This window comes from Pseudophryne corroboree, chromosome 11 (genome assembly GCF_028390025.1).
Source record: "Pseudophryne corroboree isolate aPseCor3 chromosome 11, aPseCor3.hap2, whole genome shotgun sequence".
Lineage (NCBI taxonomy): Eukaryota > Metazoa > Chordata > Amphibia > Anura > Myobatrachidae > Pseudophryne > Pseudophryne corroboree.
The window spans coordinates 224451799-224477786 of NC_086454.1; the positions used below are offsets into that span (position 1 = coordinate 224451799).

A 25988-nucleotide genomic window follows, 5' to 3' on the forward strand; every position below is an offset into this window, starting at 1 on the left:
TGTATATATATAATATAAAAAGTGACAAGGAACACACTCACCAGGCTTCTTCAGTAGTGAAAATTAGATTTCTTTAATTCAGCTCACATAGTTTACACACACACACACATATATATATATATATATATATATATATACACACACACACACACACATATATATACACACACACACATATATATACATATATATATATATATATATATATAATATTCCTCATCCCTAATAGCCTCAAACATATGTTGCCCCCTCATATGTCATGCAGTATATGGGCAAGTGTACGCCGTTAGGGTACGTAAATGGGGCGAGAGGAACAGCTGTGGGATTTTAATCCCCAGACTACTCCAAAACTGCAGCTTCTTCCCAGTTGGGATATATTTTTAAAAATATAAATCAAAGTACACCTTATGGAGGTCACCCCAGGAGAACTGCCACCGAAGCCTGAGAATCTGTACAGTTTTGGGCATGGTATAGACTCCCCAGGAGAAGATATACATTCTGCAGTACAGGACAAAGTCCCTTAAATATGGTAAATTGGTTTACACACACACAGGAAAATGTCAGCACAGTTTCCCCCCAGAGTACTTTCAGAGAGTCATAGAGTATAAGGAGCCAGCCACACAGCGCCCCAGTAGGCAGTTATTATGACAAAAAGGCCGGCGCTGACTGAATAACTTTAAGGGGATAACAGTTTATAAATTTGCACTCCCCCCTATCTATAACCCTGGTACCTCAGAGGATAGCTGGAGTAATGCGGAGGGCAGCACTCCCTGTCAGCGTTCTGATGCTTCTGCAGGGAGAAAATGGTGCTGGTGAGTGTTGGATCCGCTCTGAGGAGAAGTCCAGTCCCCTGTAATGGTGTGTCTTCCCGCACTTAGAGATTATACTGGCCTGAGGTAATTTCTGCAGCAAACAGTGGGTTAGACCTTGTAAGCTATACATTACCAGTGTAGGGAATTGCGCTGGCCCAGGGCGCCCCTCACAGCGCCGCACTACATTACCACTGAGCCCTCCGGAGCGCAGCCTGTCAGAGCTGCGCTCCTACACTTGTGCCACCATTTTACGCTTACCGGGGCACCGGCGTCATACTCACCACTCCATCTTCTGGCTTTGTTAGAGGGTGGCGGCCGTGCTGCGGGAGTGAGCGGTCGCCTCGTGGGCTTGCGATCAGCACCCTCAGTGTCCTGTCAGCGGACATAGAGAACCATTAACCTTTAGGGTTGGTTCCTACTCCCCCCTCTTAAGTCCCACGAAGCAGGGAGGCTGTTGCCAGCAGCCTCCCTGTACCGAACTCTTTTAAAAAATAATAAAACTAGAAAAACTCCTAGGAGCTCCCCTAGCTGTGACTGGCTCCACCGGCCACATTTCCTAAACGGAGTCTTGTAGGAGGGGCACAGAGGGAGGAGCCAGCCTACACTATTAAACTCTTAAAGTGCCCATGGCTCCCAAGGGACCAGTCTATACCCAATGGTACTAAATGGAACGCCAGCATCCTCTAGGATGTAAGAGAAAAACAGATGGTAAAAGGTCTACTTCACATGACTAACCAAATTCATGACCTTAATTCAGACATGTACGCAATGCAGATATTTACGGAGTTGAGTAATTATCAGTTCCCTGAACATGCGTCACGGTCACAATATCAGCTCACTGAACATGCGTCATGGTCACACTGCACACCTTAACGATGTCGCTCACCGTGTTGATTTCTTCAAAGTGATTGACAGTCACGTACCATTTGGGGGCAGTGGTGGCAAAAACAGGTGTGTTGTGACCGCTTTTACAGGGTGTACAACTGCGATCACGTATGCAGAAAACATGACGTCAGCTTCTCAGATCTTGCTGCCATTCTGTGCAACCAGAGTTACTCAGTGAGTCAATTATTGAAGGCTCTGCGAACACTGCTGTGTATTTATTCGTAGTTCTTCGAAGCTATGGGTGTCTGAATACATTTCCAGGCGGTGACCGCATTAGCATACTTTTGCACATTAGCTGCATATAAATTTGAAGTTGCGAATGCATTAGCATACATCTGTGACTCAGGCCCTTGGGCTGAATTATATTGGTTGCGTCAATGCACATCTGGAGAATGTATTAGGCAAACAAATTAAGTTCCCTTAGAATATACACGACGCGTAAAAGTTGGCTATAGTTAAGTTTCTAAAATATAAATAATATACAGTTAACAGTAAAAAGTGTGCACGGTTTAAAAAACGGCTTTGAAAATCCCCCCAAAAAATTCTGCTACTTTACCTTGGCATTGTATATGAACTTCCCGATGAAGACGAAGCTTCAATTTTGTCCTCTAAAGTATTGTCTGAAAAACCAATAAATAAGTAAGAATGAAAAAAGTAAAACTGCTGAAATAATTATATTAAGGAACAGTTCCTCGGATAGCTCAAATATTCTGAACATGGTAGGGAAATTCTGTAACACATAGTTTCAGCACTACATGTTTTATGGAATCTCTAAGTGAAATCGGCTAATAATACCTGTAATAAAAAATAAAATAAAAATAAACTTCAGTTTTTGCTTGGTTAGAAAATAATACACAATATTTATTGAAGACACCAAGGACCTTGCAGATTTTGTTTACAGATGTATCCTCTTACATCCTTGCTGCAGTCACACTAAACAGCGCATCAAGTCGCGCTATTACGTGGCGGGACTTGGTAGCACTGAGCGTCCTTTTTGCATTTTCTCCCGCAATAATGTTTCTGTCACAAAGTAATGCAATATGACGCACGACCAGATCCTGCTAATTAAAATGATACGCAGCATGCCTATATTGTGTGTGTAGTTGTGGCTGTATCTGCTTCTAACATGCCATGTTACAGGTTTTCCAGGCATTTTATATACAAATACAGTCACACACAGAATTTAGGCATGCTGCATATGATTTTAATCAGCAGGAACTGCTCGTGCGTCCTATTGCATTTATTTGCGACTAAGACTTTTTTTCGCAGGGACAAATGCTTCATAAATGTAATCTATGAATTTACAAATATCCGTTCAGTGAATTCGGATTCTTTCAGAGAAATTGTGCTTGTACAGTACAACAAAGCTTGATAGTAGATTATGGTGTTCTCCATGTGTATGAATACTATACGTGATGTAAAAGGAGTACAGTATGCATGTTTGAATTGGTTTGCCCTTATCCACTTGCCTTGCCACAGGGGACATAATAAATAGCAGAGCCCCAGCCTCCAGTATCTGTTTCAATAATCGCTAGCTATCGATTTCCCAATATATAGAGAGGAAGAGGGGGAGATCAATTAGGGGGAAAAAAATATATATCTTTTTATTTTTTTTATCGGTATTGCTATGAAACCTAATTTCATGGGTAATTGCTGACTATAGCGATCCAGAACTGATCAAGAATATCCACCTCAGACCAGAGTTGAGCATCGATGGGTTTGCAACCATCGATGGTCTAGGTCTGAAATAAAGTGTTTTACCATCGATGACAAGCACCAATGCCACACCATCATTGGCAGCCTCCAGATGTTAATGGCCGTGGTCTGCATGTGCAGAACGTAACCGACGATGGCTAAAACATTGCGTCTTTAAAACCATCAGCGATTAATGGTACAGCCGTTAATAGAGCTAACTAGAGTATACGAAATAAAAATACACGTTATGGTAAGAACTTACCGTTGATAACTATTTCTCCTAAGTACACAGGATCCACAGGATAACATATTGGGAAATGAGGATGCGACAGCGGATTTGCACCAAATGGTCAAAGCTTTTGGCTTTCCAGCATGTCCATATATCCCCATCCATATGGCCTGTCCATATATCCCCGCCTCCTGGCTCAGGCAAATCAGATGTTTTTCCAAAGTTCAAGGCAGGAGCATCATAGAGAGCCCTAATCAGGAGAGAAGAAAACACATGCACACCCTTCCGTACAAGAGGGAAGAGTTTAGTAAGTAAAAGGATCCTCAAATCAGGTGCGGCAGGGTGGGATCCCTGTGGATCCTGTGGACTTGGAAAAATATTGTCATCAACGGTAAGTTCTTACCATAACGTATATTTCTCCTGCAGGGTCCATAGGTTATCCACAGGATAACATTGGGATGTCTCAAAGCAATTTAGTGGTGGGGACGCACTTGATTAGACAGGAGAATCCTTCGCCAGCGTCCTGAGAGGTAAATCTATCAACGGCATAATGTCTAATGAATGTGTTGATGGAAGACCATGTGGCTGCCTTACATATCTGTTCTGCTGAATCACCACGCTGTGCTGCCCATGATGGACCTACCTTACGAGTAGAGTGAGCAGAGACATTAGCCGGAACTGGGAGCTCAGCTTGAGAGTATGCTTCTGAAATTTTCATCCAAAGCCACTTCGCCAGTATCTGCTTATCAACAGGCCATCCTCTCTTGTGAAATCCGTAGAGAACGAAAAGAGTGTGTCTTTCTGATGGCACTGGTACGATCCACGTAGATCCTTAAGGCACGGACTATGTCCAACGATGCATCTCCCACAGAAAGGTCCGGCCCCTCGAAGACCTAGACTACAATTTCTTTGTTAAGGTGGAATTTAGACACCACCTTGGGAAGATACCCACATTTGGTTCTAAGAACCGCTCTATCTGGATAAAAAAAAATCAGAAATGGAGGGTGACATAACAATGCCCCTAAATCTGAAACTCTACTAACTGAAGCAACAGTCAGTAGAAAGAGAACTTTAAGCAGTCAACCATTTAAGATCCACTCTTTTTAGTGGTTCAAATGGGGCAACTTGAAGGGCCCTTAGGACTAAACTTAAGTCCCAAGGCACTGAAGGAGGAACAAAGGAGGTTGAATGCGCAACATTCCCTGGAAAAAAAATTTGTACATCCTGCAGGTTTAGCAATTTTCTTTTGGAACCATACAGTCAATGCTGAGACTTGTACTCTCAAGGAAGCCACCCATAAATCTTTATGCATTCCTGCTTGAAAGAATGCCAAGACTCTGGAAACTCTGAAAAACCAAGAGTAAATTTTGGATTACTGCACCATTGAATATAGGCTTGCCATATTTGGTGATATATGTGAGCTGAGGAAAATTTCCTTGCTCTGAGCAGTTTGAATTACCTGTTGTGAGAATCTTCTTACCTTCAGGATGGAAGTCTTAAGAGCCATGCCGTCAAAGACAGTTGATCCAGGTGTTTGTGATAACCAGGACACTGAGACAGTAAATCTGGACGTTGAAGGAGTAGGAATGGAGCATCCATCGATATCCTCTGCAGATCTGTGTACCAATGTCTTCTGGACCAAGCCGGAGCTATTAGTATCACGGCACCCTTACCTCCACAAAGGTCACTCTGGGATCCTTTGTTCTTGACCCGTATGTGGAACTTTGTTGTTCTGACGGGACGCAATGAGATCTATCTCTGGTAACCCCTATTATCTACCAGAGTTTTTAAGACCTTGGGGTTCCCCCCTTTGTGAACAAGCCACCAGGCGAACCGTACGTTAAAGGAAGGAGCGTTGCGGGCGCCCCGCTGAGTGCGCACGGCGGGCTGCCCCCCGGTACAGGTTGTATGACATAGAATACTTTTAACTGTGAAGCCTCCAGCTAAAGGCATCGGACGGCCTGACGCTATAACGAACCATATGCTTTAACATGCACGGCCCGTGTATATCCAGGTTCATGATACATAAATACGGATTACTATGATAATTGTTGCCAGGGTTGATAGGCCATTTGAGGTCGCATATGTGCCTAGAATGTTTCACAGTTTATATATGCCTAATTTCACTATTTCACTTTTTTTATGAATGACTATTTGTTTAACACAGCAGTGAGAATCCTGAAATACTGTGATAGGAGGCAGGTTGGATAATTGTCAGTACCCTCCTTGACTAGATCTTTATTTTATTATGTAAATGGTTTTGATTATGCACAAAAAGTAAAAAACCTGGGTCTTTTCAATATTGATATATCTAGAGGGATTAATTCTGTACATTTCCTCTGTGTCCAGGGATATGATATAAAACACAAGTTTTTTTGAGTACTGTTGCCAGGGGCAACGGACCACCTGGCATTTATACGTGTATCTACCGTGCTTCACAGTCAAGATATATAAAAAACTCATTGCTGTTTCTTGGATGAATGACTATATTTGTTTATATAGCAATTAGAATTTAGAAGTATAAGATAGGAGGCTAACGGAATAATACAATCAGCATGTTGCATTATAATCATCGTTTAATTATGTAAAAGGTTACAACTATGATGAATCATTCATTTGTGTATATAGAAAACAAAACCTTAGCTTTATTTATGATGGTTATTGAGAGAAATTTACTTTCTCTGTGATAAATATTATATGCTGATCTTTATTGTGGATAATTTGCTTTAGATGGCAACAGATGTTGCAAACAAGTGAAATATTGTAATAAAGTACACTTTCTTTAGAGACCAGCTACTATGTGGCATTAGAGGGCACAAGTTAAAGGGACAAATTCTCCTCAAATTGTGTATTAAGATGAGGTTGAGGTGCTGTGAATGACGCAGCACGTATATGAAAAGTGAGCCGATGTGATATCCCTCTTTTTTGTACTGAATTCAACAGTGCCTTCTGTCTCTTTCAACACCAGAACAGCATAGTGTCAGTAACCCCCAAACTGGCTGCACTGATCGTAGTATCATCAGCCAGTGTTGGAGGCGAATGAGACACATTGCATATTGTCCTGGCACAGTCTGTATTTCCATAGACTAGCATCAGTAATGGTCTCTCAACACGCATATAATGCAATAGCACATGCGTGGCAGCAGAACCACGAAATTTGCTGCACAGTCTTGCCTTCTATACTTTCTGTATTTCTCTAATTTAAGAGCGTATTGTCATCCTTTATCAGTTCATAATATTTTTTCAACACCAGAGCAGGTAGTGTCAGTAGCTCTCTCATTGGCTGCGCTGACCGCAGTGTCATCAACCAAAAGCAGAAGTGAATGAGACACTCTCCGTGGATGCTCCGGCACTGTCTGTGACTGGCACAAGTAGGGGTCTCTCACCACGTATATAATGCTGTAGCACATACGAGGCAGCAGAACCACGAAACACGCCATAAGGTCTTGACTTATTGTTATTTGAGTCTCATTCATAAATTGACTCTCCCTTATTGATAGGGCTAAGGCCCGTTGGCGTTTACAAATCACCTGTACCTTTTAATCTGTTACATGTTGTATTGTATGTATTGTGTCTATATTTCGCCTTTTTAGATGGAGAGTATAATCTCCAAGCAATTTTAATTTTTGATCTTTAATAAAAGTTAAGTCTTATTATATTATTTTCTTTTTTCTCCCTTTTTTTTGATCCTATGTTGTTGCACACGTATTATAACACTTTTGAGTGCCACATTTTAGGAGAGTTCTTGTCTACCTTTCTTTGGTATATTTTTGTGAAACAGTTTAACTTAACTCTCAGGAAGCACCCTACCGTGTCTCTAATAAATATAAAAGCACAAAAGTGCATGATGTATGAAATTGTGGTATAAGTGTCACTTATACAGTGATTGTCCTTTGATCTCTAGTCATTCTGTTTGGGTTCGCTTTTAGGTCTGTGCGGACAACATTTTTCTTTCTATAACCCCTATTATCTACCAGAGTTTTTAAGACCTTGGGGTGTAAAGCCCATTCGTTTGCATAAATGGCGTGTCGACTGAGAAAATCCGTTTCCCACTTTAGGCCTCCCGGAATGAATACTGCGGACAATGAAGTTCTGCCCACCTTTAGGTGTGACTTACCTTCTTCATTGTGTTTTGGCTGCGAGTTCCTCCCTTATGGTTTAAGTACGCTACTGCCATTGCAATGTCCGAGCGGATTCAAACTGGTTTCATATGAAGGATATTCTTTGCCTTAATAAATGCCATACATATGATCCGAAGTTCTAATATATTTATTGGCAGGCAACTTTCTTCCTTGGTCCACTGCCCCTGGAGACAACCCTTCCTGACACTTCTCCCCAGCCCTGCAGGCTGGCATCCATTATTAGAGGTTCTCAATCTGCAAAGCAAAGAAGTCTCCTCTGTCCAGATAGGATGTCTGTAGCCACCAGACCTCCTAACTTCCAGAGGAAAGACTATAATCTGTGCTTTTATTGTCTGATGAAAAAACCTTTCCACTTGGAAAGGATCAGACGTTGCAGATGTATCGAGTGGAACCGAGTATACTGCATCATGTTGAATGTCTTGTCGAAGTCAAAAATATTACATACACACCAAATACAAACTCCAAACAGATGGGTCGCTGTGCGTACGCATACATGCAGTGTGCACAGCGATATATGGTAGCATACGCATTCACACAGACCAGCCACAAAGACATATTCAACACATTTCATACAACACATAGGAGTTTAATAACAGCATATATATATATGTATTATTGAAACGGAACAAGATAAACATGTCATGCTTGGTGTCAAAATGATCAGGGCAATGAGTGTGTTGTTTTGATAGCTGTGGTTAGATTGTAGCACATTGCAACGATTAGTTATGATTAAATGTAGGAATATGAAGGGGCGTGGGCTGGAGTAGCTGGGTGAGGGACGTGTTTTTCAGCTCTCCCGCATCTATCCTGATAAACTATCCTGTTTTGAGACTTTATTTGCTTTTGGAGCATTTACAACAGAATCTCATCTATCCTAGTACATGCTGGCAGACTCCGTTGTGAGTTCTTCCGCTGTGTGCCTGCATCGTGCTCGGCGGGATCTCTTCCGCATGCTGATCAGGGTGCTGGCGGCTCTGACACAGTTTGGCATCCGGTCCGTAGTTACATTACTGTTGGTGCGCTGTGAAGGCCCTTCTGCTTGACTTTATTTCTTCCATACCCGCTGGCGTGCCTGGCCGGTGGAAGCACCCAACAGCCGTCTTCTACCTCCGGACTTTTAATCTACCTCCTGCTGCTGCTGCTTTTGGCAGGGAGCTCTAGTGGTGTGCTAGCCACTGCTGACTTGCCGCTAATCTGCAGCGTGATTGTGCTAATATGATGGCCGGCTCCTTGCAGCACATTGTGTCCGCTATTACTGACTCAACCCAGAGACTGCTGGATATGTTTGGTGGGCGTTTGAATACCCGTCCGCTTTCTGTGGCTGTTCCCGCATCGCTCTCCAATATTACAACTATTTTGGCCCCTGCTGCTGAGGATCCTCTTATGGTGACTGTTACTTTATCTCCTGTGCACCCTGGCGGTAAAGGGCTTTCTGCGGAGCGTCACCTCATTATGGTACCGGCTGCTGATCAAATTATGGATTCCCTGCCTCCCTCTGCTGGGTTCGTTTCCATTGCTTCGGGTCACTTGCCTTTTGGATATGCTGAAGTTACTGCATTGTTACTGGGATCTTGCTCAAAAACCCCTGCTGTTGTCCTAAACCTGTGGGTTATGGTGCTTTTTCCTTGGGGTCGCCTTCCTATAACGCTTTGTTGGAGCCGGGCTGCTGATCCATCGGACTATTTCCCTTTTGGAGCTACATCATGGCCGGACTGAGAAGTTTCAATATGCCAGTTTGCTGCTTAGCTAAGATGCTCTTATTTGTCAGTCCTGTTTTTTTTTCCCTTTCTTTCTCTTCCTCTATTTATTTTATTCTGCTTTTTTAAATATTATTCGTATTAGTGGTCATATTGTGTGCCTTTTTTTTTTTGTACTGTGCCAGTGTGTTTTCAGTTAAACTTTTCTGTATATCCTGTACTCAACTTTTTGTAGGGTATCCCATCTCTGATCTTCTTTAGCGGGAGAGCTGGAACCATTTTACTCCAGCTTCTGGCCATTTAATCCTTTGTCCCCAAGTTTCGGGGGGGAGGGGACTTAGTTTAGTTAGGGTAGCTTAGTTACAGGAGTTAGGGATCCAAGTATGCCTGGGTTGGGGTTAGGTTATACAGGGTGGGGGGTTTTGGGGGTCGTTTATTTTGGAGGGGTTTTTCTGCTTTTTGTTTTTTATATATATTTTTTTTATTTTACATTGAGGCAATTGGGGAAGGTATTATTGGCTTTGCTTTTTATTCTACTGTGATATATTTGAGGTCTGTGTGCTGTATACTTTTTATGCTTGCCATGTTTGCCATCTCACATGTCCTTGTTAATCTCCGGAAGGGGCTCATATGGCGCCTGTGAGCCCATATCCTGAACGTCTATCTTGTGTGACATGGCATTCATTCTGGCGCATTTGAGACATGCCATTAATATATATGTCCTTGATTCTTGTGCCTGCCTTTCCATTTTGTTATAGTCAAATTGTCGTATATCTGCCATATTTGTATTGTTTTTTGTATGTTGGGGGTTTGCATGTTTGAAAAACTTTCAATAAAAACTATTGAATTTAAAAAAAAAATGTAGGAATATGAAGCCACAATTTTGAAGTGAACAAAGAACTTCATGAAAAACCAGTGGCCAACACCTCTTCAAGGCTGGACGTTGCTTGCATATGAACTGACCAATAACACATCCTGAATGATAGATCACCCTTCCCTGGACCAATAACAGAAGACTCAGTCCCACAATACACAATATATAGGTATTTCCCCTCACCCAAGAAGTTCTCTGTTTGCTGTTGTTTAGTTGCTGTTGAGGCAGATTCAAAGATGGAGAGGACTGTGCATTGAGGGAAAGGGTAATGTATGCTGGCTGTGGCTGTAATTGAACTTTATGTTACTACAACTGCTTCCTGTGTAATTGTAACTCTGTAACCATATATATATATAGTGTACATGTGTTATATTGTATGCATACCCTTTTAATATCAAATATATACATCTCTGAGCGTTGGACCTCAGCCTGTGTGTGCGAAAGCTTGTTTTCTCTTAAGGGATGTAGTGTTTGCGACGTACAGCAAACTTTTATCGTATATGGGAATAAGATGCGCCTTGCGTCCGCAGCATATATTAACGCTGGCATTTAAAATATTTATTAGAAAAAATCTGAACTTCTCAGTCTACACCATCAAACCCATCACACGTATTACCGCGTAAATGGATACAGTTTGACTCAACTACTGAATCCTTAAGTGAATTTTGGATATTTTGTTCAGAGGTAAAAATAGTCTCTGAATACCCAACTTCAAAACAGCCCCCAAATGAGTCATTCATTGTGACAGAACCAGAGACTACTTTGCCCAATTTATAAGCCAACCGTATCTCTGTAACAAGCTGTTAGTCTCAGAATTGTTCAGTGTCATCTGCAACAGTGTCAGGATTAATAAATCGCCGCGGTATGGACTTTTAGAAACCCTTATCCCCTGCAAACGGAAATAAGGTGCCTTCACCACCACAATTTTGGTGAATACTCTGGGATCTGTGGTTAGTCCAAATGGTAGGGCCTGAAACTGAAAATGATGCTGGAGGATAGCAAACCCGACATAGCGCTGATGGAACAGTGCTATAGGAACATGTAGATAAGCATCCCGGATATCCAGGGATACCATAAAATCCTCCTGCTCCACAGCCAAAATAATGGAATGTAAAGTCTCCATATGAAACCTGAGGCACCCAAATGTACCTGTTCAGCGCTTTGAGACTGAGTATGGGCCGGAACGACCCATTTGGCTTCTGGACTAAAAATAGGTTGGAAAAAAGCTTGTCCTCGTTGTGCAGGAGAAATTTAATTATCATTCCTGACTGAAGCAACTCCTTAACTGCCTCTTGCAAAGCACTGGACTTTCGTTTACACTGAAGACGGGCTGGTACCAACTTTTAATGAGGGTGTTTCTTGAAAACACCTACAGCACCTGTTATTCACAGTTGGTTTAACATCCAAGTACTAAGCAGGACCAACACTGCTTAGCTTCCAAGATAAGATAAGATTGGGCAGTGTGGTACTGCTGTATCCAGTGTGGTACTGCTCTAGATCATAACCGTGAGATACCGCTTCTTGCACCTAGGCATCTGTAGTAGACTATTGCCAGATCTGTGCAAACTGAAGGAGTCAACCTCCCACCCTGGGTATCCCCAGGTAAAGACCATCACCATCAGGTTGATGGCTTGTCTTCAGATTTGAAAAACGGTACTCTGGTAGCCCAATAACTTTTAGTCTTACCAGACTTGTTGGATTTGAACTGTTTGCCATTACCCTTTCCTTTTGCTTTTCCTTGATTCCGAAATAACCGGGAAGCTGGAAACTAGGCTTGTATTTATGTGTGAAAGAAACTTCACTTTCTTGGGAGTCTGCTTTGACTCCAAAATACTGTTTAATTCTTTTACCAAAAAGAATATCTCCAGTAAACAAGGATAAGACTCCAGAACCTTCCTGGAGTCAGCTTACCATGTACATAGCCAACCTGCTCAGTGAGCTGCTACTGCTGAAGCCTAAGAGGCAATTGTACCCATATCCAGGGCCGCTTATTGCTGCCTGATTGATTTGTGTAATATGGATTTTTTTCTCTCTAGATGCCATTGAAAGATCCTCCTTCAATGCATCAGCCCAAGCTGTCACTGCTTACGCCATCCAGACTGAAGCCATGGCTGGTCTAATGATTGCCCACAACAAGGAAAAAATGGTTCTAAGAAAACCATCGGCTCTCCTATCCATGACAACATTTATTTATGTAGAAAGCAAAAGTAATGTAGATTTACGCACCAATCTATGACATGTGAATCTACTTTGGGAGCCAGCTCCCTTTTTTAAACAGTCCACAGCTGGAGGAGGATAATTCGAATTTAATTTCTTGGAAATAGAACTTCTTACTGGGCGTAACCTCTTGCATAATTTCCATCAGCTGTTTTGGGACGTTTAAACACAGTTGCCTTAGTTTTTAATATAGGCTCTGCTGCCTCTTCTAAGAATAGAATGGCTTACATAGCACTTATTAGCTCAAGTATGTCCACTGAGCTGAGACCTTCCTCCGAAGTTCAATGAGTCCTCATCCTCCGACGAATCTTCGTCTAAAACATGTGTAGACTGTGAAGATGTTCATGTCTATGTGATTTACTTACCACAGACCTTTCAGCCAGCTTTTGTTGAGAGGATACCAATTCCCGAGTTGGAAAAACCTGAGAATGAATGTCGCATGTAAGGGTTAATGGGGTAACCTATACCTGGCATAGGACCTGGCATAATCTGCTCAGCTATATATATTGGATAATATCTGTGCAAAGTAGCCCATGACGGTTCAACTAGAACCTGTGCTTGCCTCAGTTATTTTAGAGGCTTCGCAAGACAAACATGAAATGAGTGTTGGTGCTGCTATGGAAAATAGGATTTTGGTTACCTACTGGTAAATCCTTTTCTTGTAGTCCATAGAGTATGCTGGGGTCCACACTAGTACCATGGGGTATAGACAGGTCCATCAGGAGCCATTGGCACTTTAAGAGTTTGATAGTGTGGGCTGGCTCTTCCCTCTATGCCCCTCCTACCAGACTCAGTCTAGAAACTGTGCCCGAGGAGACAGACATCTTCGAGAGAAGGATTTAACACAGAGTGGCGAGATTCATACCAGCTCACACATACAAGGCACATCAAACTAACTAGCTTGAAAAACTCAGCAACCGCTGAAACATTACTTACCCAGTAATAACGCAGTACGTAACCAACAACAAAATTGTACTGAACTAGATAACAACTGCAGGAAAACGAAGCAATGGGCGGGCGCCCAGCATCCTCTACGGACTACGAGAAAAGGATTTACCGGTAGGTAACCGAAATTGTATTTTCTCTTACTTCCTAGAGGATGCGAGGGGTCCACATTAGTAACAATGGGATGTACCAAAGCTCCCAGAACGGGAGGGAGAGCGCGGAGGCTCCTGCAGAACTGATTGACTGAACTTCAGATCATCAGAGGCCAAAGTATCGAACTTGTAAAACTTTGCAAACGTGTTCGACCCAGACCAAGTTACAGCTCGGCAAAGTTGCACTGCGGAGACACCCCGGGCAGCCACCCAGGAAGACCCCACCTTACGAGTAGAGTGGGCCTTAACAGATTTTAGACATGGCAGTTCTGCCGTAGAATAAGCGTGCTGGATAGTGAACCGAATCCAGGTAGAAATAGTCTGCTTAGAAGCAGGACACCCAATTTTCTTGGGATCATATAGGACAAACAGAGAGTCCGACTTTCTGTGACGAGAAGTTCTCTTCACATACACCTTCAGAGCCCTTACAACATCCAAGGACTTTCATGTAATTGAGGAGTCAGTAGCCACTGGCACCAGAATAGGTTGATTGATATGAAATGACGACACAACCTTCGGAAGAAACTGCTCACGTGTCCAGAGCTCAGCTCTATCTTCGTGGAAGATCAAGTAAGCGCTTTTACAGGATAAAGGCCCCAATTCGGACACGCGTCTAGCAGAAGCTAAGGCCAACAATGTGACCGCCTTCCATGTAAGAAATTTGACCTCAACCTCCTGTAGAGGCTCAAACCAATCCGATTGGAGGAACTGCAACACCACGCCAAGGTCCCAAGGTGCCGTAGGTGGTACAAAAGGGAGGTTTGTTGTGCAGAACTCCCTTCATGTGCAGAACTCCCTTCAAAAAAAGTCTGAACCTCAGGGAGGGCAGCCAATTGTTTCTGGAAGAAAATGGATAGGGCCGAAATCTGGATCTTTACAGATCCCAACATCGGAGGTCATTCCGAGTTGTTCGCTCGCAAAGCGATTTTAGCAGAGTTGCTCACGCTAAGCCGCCTACTGGGAGTGAATCTTAGCATCTTAAAATTGCGAACGACGTATTCGCAATTTTGCGATTACAAACTTCTTAGCAGTTTCAGAGTAGCTTCAGACTTACTCGGCATCTGCGATCAGTTCAGTGCTTGTCGTTCCTGGTTTGACGTCACAAACACACCCAGCGTTCGCCCAGACACTCCCCCGTTTCTCCAGCCACTCCTGCGTTTTTTCCGGAAACGGTAGCGTTTTTTCCCACACGCCCATAAAACGGCCTGTTTCCGCCCAGAAACACCCATTTCCTGTCAATCACACTACGATCGCCTGAGCGAAGAAAAAGCCGTGAGTAAAAATCCTAACTTCATAGCAAATTTACTTGGCGCAGTCGCAGTGCGGACATTGCGCATGCGCACTAAGCGGAAAATCGCTGCGATGCGATGAAATTTACAGAGCGAACAACTCGGAATGAGGGCCATCAGGCCCATATCCAAACTTGCTTGCAGGAAGAGGAGAAAACGTCCGAGTTGAAACTCCACCGTAGGAAACTTCTTGGATTAACACACCAAGAGACATATTTCTTCCAAATACGATGGTAATGTATAGACGTTAACCCTTTCCTAGCCTGTATCAGGGTAGGAATGACCTTCTTTGGAATGCCCTTCCGAGCAAGTATCAGGCGCTCAACTTCCATGCCGTCAAACGTAGCCGCTGTAAGTCATGATAGGCAAAGGGCCCCTGCTGCAGCATGTCCTCCCGAAGAGGAGAGGCCTCTGTTCTTCTTGCAGTAGATTCAGAAGGTCAGCGTACCAAGCCCTTCTCGGCCAGTCTGGAGCAATGAGGATAGCTTGAACCCTTGTTCTCCTTATGAGCTTTAGGATTCTTGGGACGAGTGAGGGAAACACGTACACTGACTGGAACACCCACGGAGACACCAGGGCGTCCACTGCTACTGCTTGTGGGTCCCTCGACCTGGAACAATAACGCCAAAGCTTCTTGTTGAGACAAGAGGCCATCATGTCTATTTGGAGTAATCCCCAAAGGTCTGTTATTTTCTTGAACACCTCCGGAAGGAGACCCCACTCCCCTGGATGGAGATCATGTCTGCTGAGGAAATCTGCTTCCCAGTTGTCTACTCCTGGAATGAAGATGGCTGACAGCGTCAACGCGTGTTTTTCTGTCCAGAGGAGTATTCTTGTCACCTGACATTGCTGCTCTGCACTTCGTTCCGCCCTGTCGGTTTATGTAAGCCAACGTTGTTAACGTTGTCCGACTGCACTTGAATGGCCCGATTTCTTAGAAGAGGGGAGGCCAGAAGAAGACCGCTGTAGACGGCTCTTAGTTCCAGGATGTTGATGGGCAGGCCGGCTTCCAGGCTTGACCACCGTCCTTGGAAAGTTACTCCTTGAGTGAGTGCTCCCCAGCCCCGAAGGCTCGCATCCGTAGTTAGAAGGACCCATTCCTGAATCCCGAACCTGCGGTTATCCAGAAGGTAAGGTAATTGTAACCACCAGAGGAGCGAAATCCTGGCCTTCGGTGAGAGGCAAATTCTCTGGTGTATGTGGAGATGAGATCCCGACCACTTGTCCAGAAGATCCAGTTGGAAGGTCCGATCATGGAACCTCCCGTACTGGAGAGCCTCCTAAGAGGCCACCATCTTTCCCAATAGGCGAATGCATTGATGAACCGACACCCGGGGTGGCTTCAGGACATCCCGGCCCATAGTTTGTATCACCAACGCCTTTTCCTGCGGAAGAAACACCTTCTGCACTTCTGTGTCCAGGATCATTCCCAGAAAGGACAACCTCTGGGTTGGTTCCAAATGCGGCATTGAAGTTTCAGAATCCAACCATGACTCTTGAGGAGGCGTGTTTGTGAGAACAAAGGACTGCAGCAGCTTCTCCTTGGACGATGCCTTTATCAGCAGATCGTCCAGATATTGAATGATATTCACACCCTGTTTGTGGAGGAGAACCATCATCTCTGCCATCACCTTGGTAAACACCGTTGGTGAAGTGGAGAGGCCGAATGGCAGGGCCTGGAACTGGAAATAATAGTCCAGCAATGCGAAACGGAGATTAGCCTGATGCGGCAGCCATATCGGAATGTGGAGGTACGCATCCTTGATATCCAGGGATACCAGGAATTCCCCCTCTTCCAGACCTCATATAACCGCCCCGAGAGACTCCATCTTGAACTTGAACTCCTTTAGAAAGGGGTTCAATGATTTTAGGTTCAGAATGGGCCTGACCGAACCATGCGCTTTCGGTACCACGAAAAGGTTCGAATAGTAACCTGTGTCCTGCGCAGGAGGAACTGACACAATGACCTGTGCCTCCACCAGCTTTTGGACAGCTTCTTGTAGTACAGTGCTGTCTGCCAACAGAGCTGGTAAGACTGATTTGAAAAAAATGATGAGGAGGGAGACTTTGAAATTTCAGCCTGTATCCCTGGGATACAATATCTATCACCCAGGGATCCAGGCCGGACAATACCCAGACGTGGCTGAAGTATTTGAGTCTCGCTCCCACCGGCTCCACCTCCAGGCCGCGCGGTCCACCGTCATGCGGAGGACTTTGGCGTACCTGAAGCAGGCCTTTGTTCCTGAGAACCTGCAGCGGTAGGTTTCTTGGACTTAACTCGACCTCCCCTAAAGAAGGTATTGGACGGTATGGCCTTTCTAGGCTCATTAGGCCGAAAGGACTGTGTTGCAGATGAAGAGAAGGATTTCTTCAGAGCGGGTGCTGCTGAGGGTAGAAACTGAGACTTACCCACTGTAGCCATGGATATCCACGCGTCTAGAGCTTCCCCAAAGAGAGCCTGACCTGTATAGGGTAGGGACTACACACTTTTTCTGGATTCCGCGTCGGCCGACCACTGGCGCAGCCACAGTCCCCAACGAGCTGAAACAGACATGGAAGATATTCCCGCAGCCATGGAACCCAGGTCTTTCATGGATTCTACCATAAAACCTGCTGAATCATGTATGTTGCGTAAAAATAATGCAACATCATTCTTATCCATCGTATCCAAATCCTCAAGTAAGTTAGCCGACAACTTTACTATAGCCTTTGCAATCCATGCACTAGCAATAGTGGGACGTAATATGGCCCCTGAAGCAGTGTACATTGATTTAAGTGTGCTATCAATTTTTTCGATCAGTCGGCTCCTTTAAGGCGGTAGATCCTAGAACAGGCAAAAACACCTTCTTTGAGAGTCTAGACACAGATGCGTCAACAATCGGCGGGTTTTCCCATTTTTTCTATCCTCCTCAGTGAAAGGAAACGCCACCTGTACCCTTTTAGGTACCTGGAATTTTTTCTCAGGGTCTCAAATATAGCATTTAACTCCCCTGACGTAGGGAAGGTTAGCGAGGCTTTTTTATTTTCAGTGAAAAAGGCCTCCTCAACCTGCTCTGGTGTGGTATCATTAATATTCAACACATCCCTGATAGCCTCTATAATCAATTGCACCCCCCTTTGCAAGAGATGCGGATCCCCGGACTGGTAAGACCATCTGTTTTGACAGCCTAGAGACAGAGGCGTCAACTATAGGCGGGGACTCCTATTTGTTTCTATCATCTTCCGGGAAGGGAAAAGCAACCAGAACCCTTTTAGGGATCCGAGTTTCCCCAGGCTTTTTCAAATACAGCATTTAATTCCTTAGATGCCAGGAAGGTGAGAGGGGCTTTCTTACTGTCTGTGAAAAAGGCCTCCTCAACCTGCTCAGGAGGTGTGTCAGAAATATGTAACACAGACCACATGGCCTCAATCATCAACTGCACCCCCTTAGCAAGTGATGCCATCACCCTCGACACATCCCCATCACCGTCGGTGGTGTCAGAATCGGTATCCGTGTCGTCTATTGTGACATGCACAAGCGCATGCTTATGGGGGTATATAGCAGAGCGTCCTGAGGTACCAGAAACTGGCCATACTGCCATAGAGCTCTGTAATACCTGGGTTGCAGATTCATTACTTGCAACCCTGTCAGAAATCTGAGAAATCCAAGATTTGATAGAGGAAAACCACTCAGGCTCCCTTGATGGTATCTGTGCTAAACCAGTGCTATCCTGATTACATGAAATAGGATCATCCTGGGAGGACAAATCCTTTGCAGCATATGACAGTGTCCCTGGACATAGCTAAAGGAGACTACCAAACACTCTACACATACACACACACACACAGGTGAGTGCAGACAGAGTTTTCCCCCTAAGAATGGCAAGAGAGACACAGAGATTGGAGCCAACCCACACACAGCGCTTTTACCAAAGGGAGACGCCTTGTCAGCACTGACTGTGCACCTTAATAGGACACACAGTCGTATTACAGCCTCCCCCCCCCCCCCCCTTCTACAACCCCCTGGTACCGTTTACAGATAGCTGGAGTTGCTGTGGAGGGACCGGATTCTCCTTTTCAGCACTGTGCAGGCAGGAAAATGGAGCTGAAACGCTGCTGGGTCCGCTCTGAGAAGCTCCGCCCCCTTAATGGCGCTGTCTTCCTGCTCTTCATGGATTATACTGGCCTGAGGAATTAATGCTGGCTGAGATCCGGGGATCCCGACAGGCTTCTGGACCAGTGTAGGGTGTCCCGCTGGCTCAGGGCGCCCCTCACAGCGCCGCACTATGTACCGCTGAGCCATCCCCGGAGCGCAGTTAATACTGCGCTCCTACCCTGTGCTGCCATCTGCACACCGACCCTCCGCTTGTTAGGGGGGTCGGTGCATCACTCGCCACCGATTCTTCAGCTCTGCAAGGGGGTGGAGTCATGCTGCTGGGGTGAGCGGTCCCCTGTGGCGGAGAACGATCAGACCCCTCTGGAGCTCAGTGTCCAGTCAGCGGAAACAGTAATTCAGACCTCGCAGGTCGGACGCTGCTCCGCCCCTCAGTCCCTCGCTGCAGGGAGGCTGTTACCAGCAATCTCCCTGTAAAATAATAAACTCTAAAAAAACATTTACCAGGAAAACTCAGGAGAGCTCCCCTAGCGTGTCCAAGCGGTTGCAGGGCGGGTGTCTGACATCAATTCCGGAACAGGACAGGCTGAAGTGATTGCAGCGGCTAAGTTCAGACCTACTCAGAATCTGCACAAACTGCTTTTGTAGTGCTCGGCTGCACTTTGGACACTTGCAAAGCGAAAATACACTTCCCCATAGGTGGCTACTGTTCGCAGCGCTGCAAAAAATATCTATCAAGCGATCAACTCGGAATGACCACCTTAGTGCTGTATTACCAGTGCTCAGTAGAGTGAGATACAGGGTGACTCAACCGGCTCCAGGACCGATCAATACGGATGCTAATAGTGTACACCACTGCTCCGTGAACCTACAGTGAACACAGACACCCAAGTGAACACTGACGCACCAGCCACACGGCCGCCTATCCTGCGACTGGGTCCCCTTAGATACACAGCGTCTCAGACGGAAGCGGGAAAACTCTGAGGAAACTGGTCATGAACCTGGAGGAGGGGCGACCAGGTAAGCATTTGACTCCCCACTGCTGACATCAACCCTAGGGATCGTAGGCTTCTACTACCCCTGGAGCCTATGATCCCTAAGGCCTAGTGCTGGTGCACCCTAGGTGGCTGCCACGTCAGCGACTGTTTGGTAGTCTCCTCCCAAAACAGTGCAGCTGTGTCCGCGTTCCCCCTCTAAGCGGAACAGATGCCTTACCTTCTTCCCGTGCTCCGGCCACAGCTGGGTAACATCTGCTGGACTGCTAGCATATCCGACACAGACGACCGCCGAAACAGCACTGTACTCGTGGGTAAGAGTTGTCGCGACCGGCGGAAGGTATGTATAAGACGCTTTTTAGAACGATCACTCAAGAAAAAATAGGATTTTATTACCTACCGGTTAATCCTTAGTCATAGTCCGTAGGGGATACTGGGAATCCATTTAGTGCCATGGGGTATAGATGGGTCCACTTGGAGCCATGGGCACTATAGAAGCTTGATTGTGTGTGCTGGCTCCGCCCTCTATGACCGTCCTACCAGACTCAGTCTAGGAAACGGTGCCCGAGAAGACAGAGATAATTTGAGAGGATATAGAAAAGGAAAGTAAGAATTCGAACCAGCACAACCAGAACAAGAGGAAAGCCATGCCAAACTTACAAACAGGGAAAGCAACCGCTGAACCAAACAACATAACTTAACCAAGTGAAAGAGCAAGAAGAACGAAGCACCGGTCGGACGCCCAGTATCCCCTACGGACTACGAGAAAAGGATTTACCAGTAGGTAATTATGAGCCTATTTTGTCTTACGTCCTAGGGGATACTGGGAATCCATTTAGTACCATGGGGAAGTACCAAAGCTCCCAAACTGGGCAGGAGAGTGCTGAGGTTCCTGCAGAACTGATTGACCAACTTAGCAAATGTGTTCGAACCCGACGAAGTAGATGCTCGGCAGAGCTGTAAAACCGAGACACCCCAGGCAGCCGCCCAAGAGGAATCTACCGACCTAGTAGAGTGGGCCTGTACAGATTTTGGAATCGGCAAGCCTGCCATGGAATAAGCATGCTGGATAGTAAGCCTGATCCAGCGAGCAATTAACTGCTTTGAAGCAGGACACCCAATCTTCATGGCATCATATAGAACGAACAGCGAGTCCGATTTCCTATAACGATATGTTCTCTTCACATAGCCCTACAAACCCTTACAAAATCCAAAAACTTTGAAGTAGCAGAGGCGTCCGTAACAACCGGAACCACAATAGGTTGGTTGATGTGAAAAGTGGACACCACCTTAGGAAGAAATTGCTGACGAGTCCTGAGTTCAGCTCTGTCCTCATGTAAAATTAAGTGGGAGCTCTTGTAAGACAATTCCCTCAACCCCGACACACGTCTTGCTGAAGCCAAGGCCAACAGTGTGACAGTCTTCCACGTAAGGTACTTTACCTCTAACTCCTGCAATGGTTCAAACTAGTCCGATTGAAGGAACTTCAGAACCAAATTGAGATCCCAAGGTGCCGTAGGAGGCACAAAGGGAGGGTGTAAGTGCAGAACACCCTGCAAGAACGTCTGGACGTCAGGGAGAGAAGCCAATTGTTTCTGAAAGAAAATAGACAAGGCCGAAATCTGAACTTTAATGGAGCCTAGGTCCATATCCACTCCCGACTGCAGAAAAAGCGTGAAACGTCCCAGATGAAATTCCACCGTAGAATATTGTCTGCTCTCACACCAAGAGACGAATTTCTTCCAGATATGATGGTAATGTTTTGACGTTACCCACTTTCTGGCTTGGATCATAGTCGGGATGACCGTGTCAGGAATCCCTCTCCTGGCTAGAATCAGCCGTTCAACTTCCATGCCGTTAAATGTAGCCATGGTAAGTCTTGATAGACGAACGGGCCCTGCTGCAGAAGATCCTCTCGAAGAGACAGAAGCCACGGATCTTCGATCTCAAGAAGATTCACATACCAGGCCCTTCATGGCCAGTCCGGAGCAATGAGGATTGCTTGAACCTTTTCCCATTGTATTCTTTTTAGAATGCTTGTGATTAGAGGAAGTGGAGGTACACCAGCTGGTAAACCCACAGAGTTGTCAGGGGGTCTACCTCTACTGCCTGCGGGTCCCTCGCCCTGGAACAATACCCCTTGAGCTTCTTGTTGAGTCGAGAGGCCTTCATGTCAATTTGAGGACAGCCCCACTGACATGTTAACCACCGGAACACCTCCGGGTGGAGGGTCCATTCCCACAGGTGCAGGTCGTGTCTGCTGAGGAAGTCTGCTTCCCAGTCGTCTACTCCCGGAATGAAGATCGCCGACAACGCCACGGCGTTTTTTTCCGTCCAGAGGAGAAAACTTGACACTTATGACATTGTGGCTCTGCTTTTCATTCAACCCTGTTGGTTTATGTACGTCACATTGTCCGACTGGACTGATTCTGAAGAAGATATGAGGCCTGCAGAAGGGCGTTGTAGATATCCCAGAGTTTCAGGATGTTTATTGGAAGGACGACTTCCTGACTTGACCATCTTCCCTGAAACTGTACCCCCCTGGGTGACTGCTCCCCAACCTCTGAGGCTTGCATCTGTGGTTAGCAGAATCCAATTCTGAATCCTGAACCTCCGACCCTCGACTCGGTGAGAAGTCTGTAGCCATCACAGGAGGGAGATCCTGGCTTTTGGTGACAGACGAATCCTCTGGTGCATGTGAAGACCATTTGTCCAACAGATCCAGCTGGAAGGGCCTGGCATGAAACCTTCCGTACTGAATTGCTTCGGAAGAAGCCACCATTTTCCCCAGGTAGCATATGCAGAGATGCACTGAGATACGGGTCGGCTTCAAGACGGCCCGAACCATTGAATGGATTACCAATGCCTTTTCCAGGGGAAGGAACACTTTCTGAGACTCTGTGTCCAATATCATTCCTAGGAAATGATGCCTCAGCGTTGGTTCTAGGTGAGATTTTGGTAGGTTCAGAATCCACCCATGATCCAGGAGTAGTCTGGTTCAGAGCGCAATGTTCTCCAACAGCTGTTCCCTGGATGGTGCCTTTATCAGAGGAGCGTCCAGGTAAGGAACTATGTTCACTCTCTGTCTGCGGAGCAAAATCATCATCTCTGCCATCACTTTGGTGAACACCCTCGGTGCCGTGGAGGGACCAAATGACAGGGCCTGAAACTGGTAGTGACAGTCCTGCAGTGCAAACCGTAGATAAGCCTGACGAGGCGGCAAGATCAAAATGTGAAGGTACACATCCTTGACATCCACAGACGCTAGGAATTCCCCCTTCTCCAGACCTGAGATCACCGCTCTCAGCGACTCAATCTTGAATTTGAACACTCGTAAGTACGGGTTCTATAACTTGAGGTTCAGAATCGGTCTCTCCGAACCGTACGGTTTCGGTACTACAAATAAGCTGGAATAGTAACCCTTGGTTTGTAGATGAGGTGGAACTGGAACAATGACCTGGTTCTGTAACAGTTTTTGAATGGCATCGTCTAAGTTTATTCTCGCCTTTGAAGAATCTGTGACGTGGGAGCTCCTGGAACTCCAGTCTGTAGCCCTGCGATATAAGGTCTATGACCCTGGGATCCTGGCACGATCCTGTCCAGATGTGACTGAAGAATTTTAGCCGGGATCCCACCCACCTGTCTTCCAGGCATCGCGGTCCACCGTCACGCGGAAGGTTTTGAGGAAGCAGAGGCTGAGCCCTGTTCCTGTGAACCAGCAGTCGCTGGTTTGCGTGGTTTACCTCTAGCAACTCTGGCGGCTGTAGAAGAACCTCTGGCTTTGCCCCTAAACTTGGCAGTCCAAAAGGACTGTAGATTAGGTCCTGAGTAGGTCTTTCTAGCTGGCGGAGCAGCAGAAGGTATGTATGTGGACTTACCCGCAGTAGCTCAGGAGATCCATTTGTCGAGTTCATCTCCAAAAAAAGTCTCTCCTGTGAAAGGCAGGCCTTCCACTCCTTTCCTGGAGTCCGCATCAGCAGTCCACTGACGCAGCCACAATCTTCTGCGTGCCGACACTGCCATAGCTGTAGTGCGTGCATTAAGCAAACCTATTTCTTGTATGGCTTCCACCATAAAGTTCGCAGAGTCCTGTATATGTTGCAGCAGCAAAACAATTTCCTCTTAAGGTAAGGTGTCTAACCCCTCAATTAAATTACCTGACCATTTAGCAATGGCTCTTGTAATCCACCCACATGCTATAGTGGGAGTCTGGGCCACCCTGGCAGCAGTGTACACAGATATGAGTGTAGTCTCAATATTGCGATCAGCCACCTTTTTTTAGGGAGGCTACACCAGGGACATGTAATACAAATTTACATGAGAGCCTAGAGACTGACACATCCACTATCGGTGGATTTTCCCATTTTTTTCCTATCCTCAGGAGGAAAAGGAAAAGATGCTAACAACTGCCTAGGAAATTTCTTATCTGAATTAACCCACGGTTCTTCAAACAGGAAAAGTGGCTCAGGATTTTTTCTTAATATTAAAGAAAGATTCCTCACTCTTCTGTCACCTTATTAGGGATATTTAGAAATTTCTCTGATAGCCTACTGTATATGAGAGCCTTGAAACCCTGTGACAGAGTACCCTCCCCTACCTCTATGTCCACATCACCTTCCTCTATTTCTGATCCTTCATTATCAGATTCAGATTCTGGAGAAGAGGAACACTGTAAGTTACATAAAACACACCCTTTGTCTGACATACTGCAGTAGTGACAGCACACACACAGGAAAAGGTTAAAAGCACAATTAACCACAAAGAGCCCTTCCAGAGAGAGACAGAGTATGGAACAAGCCCACGGCGCCCTTATCGCTAATGTCAAGCTTAGCCGGGTTGCAGACTAAGTACCTAGATTAGGGACTTCGTACACTAGTAAACTGCTCCCCCCTGCTATAACCCCCTGGTACTACTGAGGTAAACCAGAGGCTATCCAGAGGAGCTGCGCATCCCTGTCAGTCAGTATTTGTGTCAGCTGCAGTAGGGAAAATGTCGCCTGTGAGCTGCTGGATCTGCTCACTGTGAAGCCCCGCCCCTTCAATGGAAGGCAGTCTTCCCGATCTTCTTTATACTGGCTTTTTGTGTATGTGTGCATAAAATGGAGACATTCCCCTTTTATGGCTGTAGTGTCAGTCTGGGTACTGTGTACACTACAGTGTACTTAGTCAGGAGACTCAGTCCACCCCGTGTAGAAGCCATGCGTCTCCGTACCCTCATGCCGCCATGATGGCCGGCGACCCGCTAACCGAGACGCCGGCTTGGTACTCAACACTCTTCATTCATCTGGCTCTGTTAGGGGTGGCGGCGTGCTGCGAGAATGTACGCTCGCCGTGGAGGGGCTTTGTGAATAGTTCTCTCAGGACCTAGCGTTGTTTCAGCGGGGAACGGGACCATTAACCCTTAGTGGGGTTGGGCCGTTCCCCAAAGAAAGGTCCAACAGACCGAGTAGAATGGGCTTTGATGGTAGCAGGAGCTGGAAGGCCAGCCTATACATAATCATTTGCAATCACCATTCTAATCCATCTGGCCAAGGTCTACTTATTAGGTCTGCTTATTAGCAGGCCAGCCACGTTTGTGAAAACCAAAAAGGACAAAGAGGGAATCAGATCTCCTAAGAGAAGCTGTTCTCTTTACATAAATACGGAGAGCCCGTACTACATCCAAGACCAGTCTTTGGAGGATAAACCTGAAGAGGTAAATGCCGAAACCACAATTTCTTGGTTAAGGTGGAAAGACGACACCACCTTAGGCAAATAACCAGTACGAGTTCTAAGAATCGCCCGGTCACAGTGAAAAATCAGAAAGGGAGACCTACAGGACAAGTCTGAAACCCGTCAAGCAGAGGCAATAGCCAGAAAGAACAATACCTTAAGAGTAAGCCACTTAAGGTCCACAGACTCAAGAGGTTCAAACTGATACTCTTGTAAGGCGTCCAGAACAACCGACAAATCCCAAGGAGCCAC

The 25988-nt window shown here is 45.7% G+C and overlaps 1 protein-coding gene across 1 annotated transcript in view; it reads right to left on the reverse strand.

Moving 5' to 3' along the window:
- CENPT (centromere protein T) overlaps positions 1 to 25988 on the reverse strand; it is a 575308-nt gene that overhangs the window by 230882 nt on the left and 318438 nt on the right. The window contains exon 7 of the mRNA XM_063945279.1: positions 2254 to 2317. Within this exon, the coding sequence (XP_063801349.1) occupies positions 2254 to 2317 (64 nt within the window). The remainder of the gene's footprint in view (positions 1 to 2253; positions 2318 to 25988) is intronic.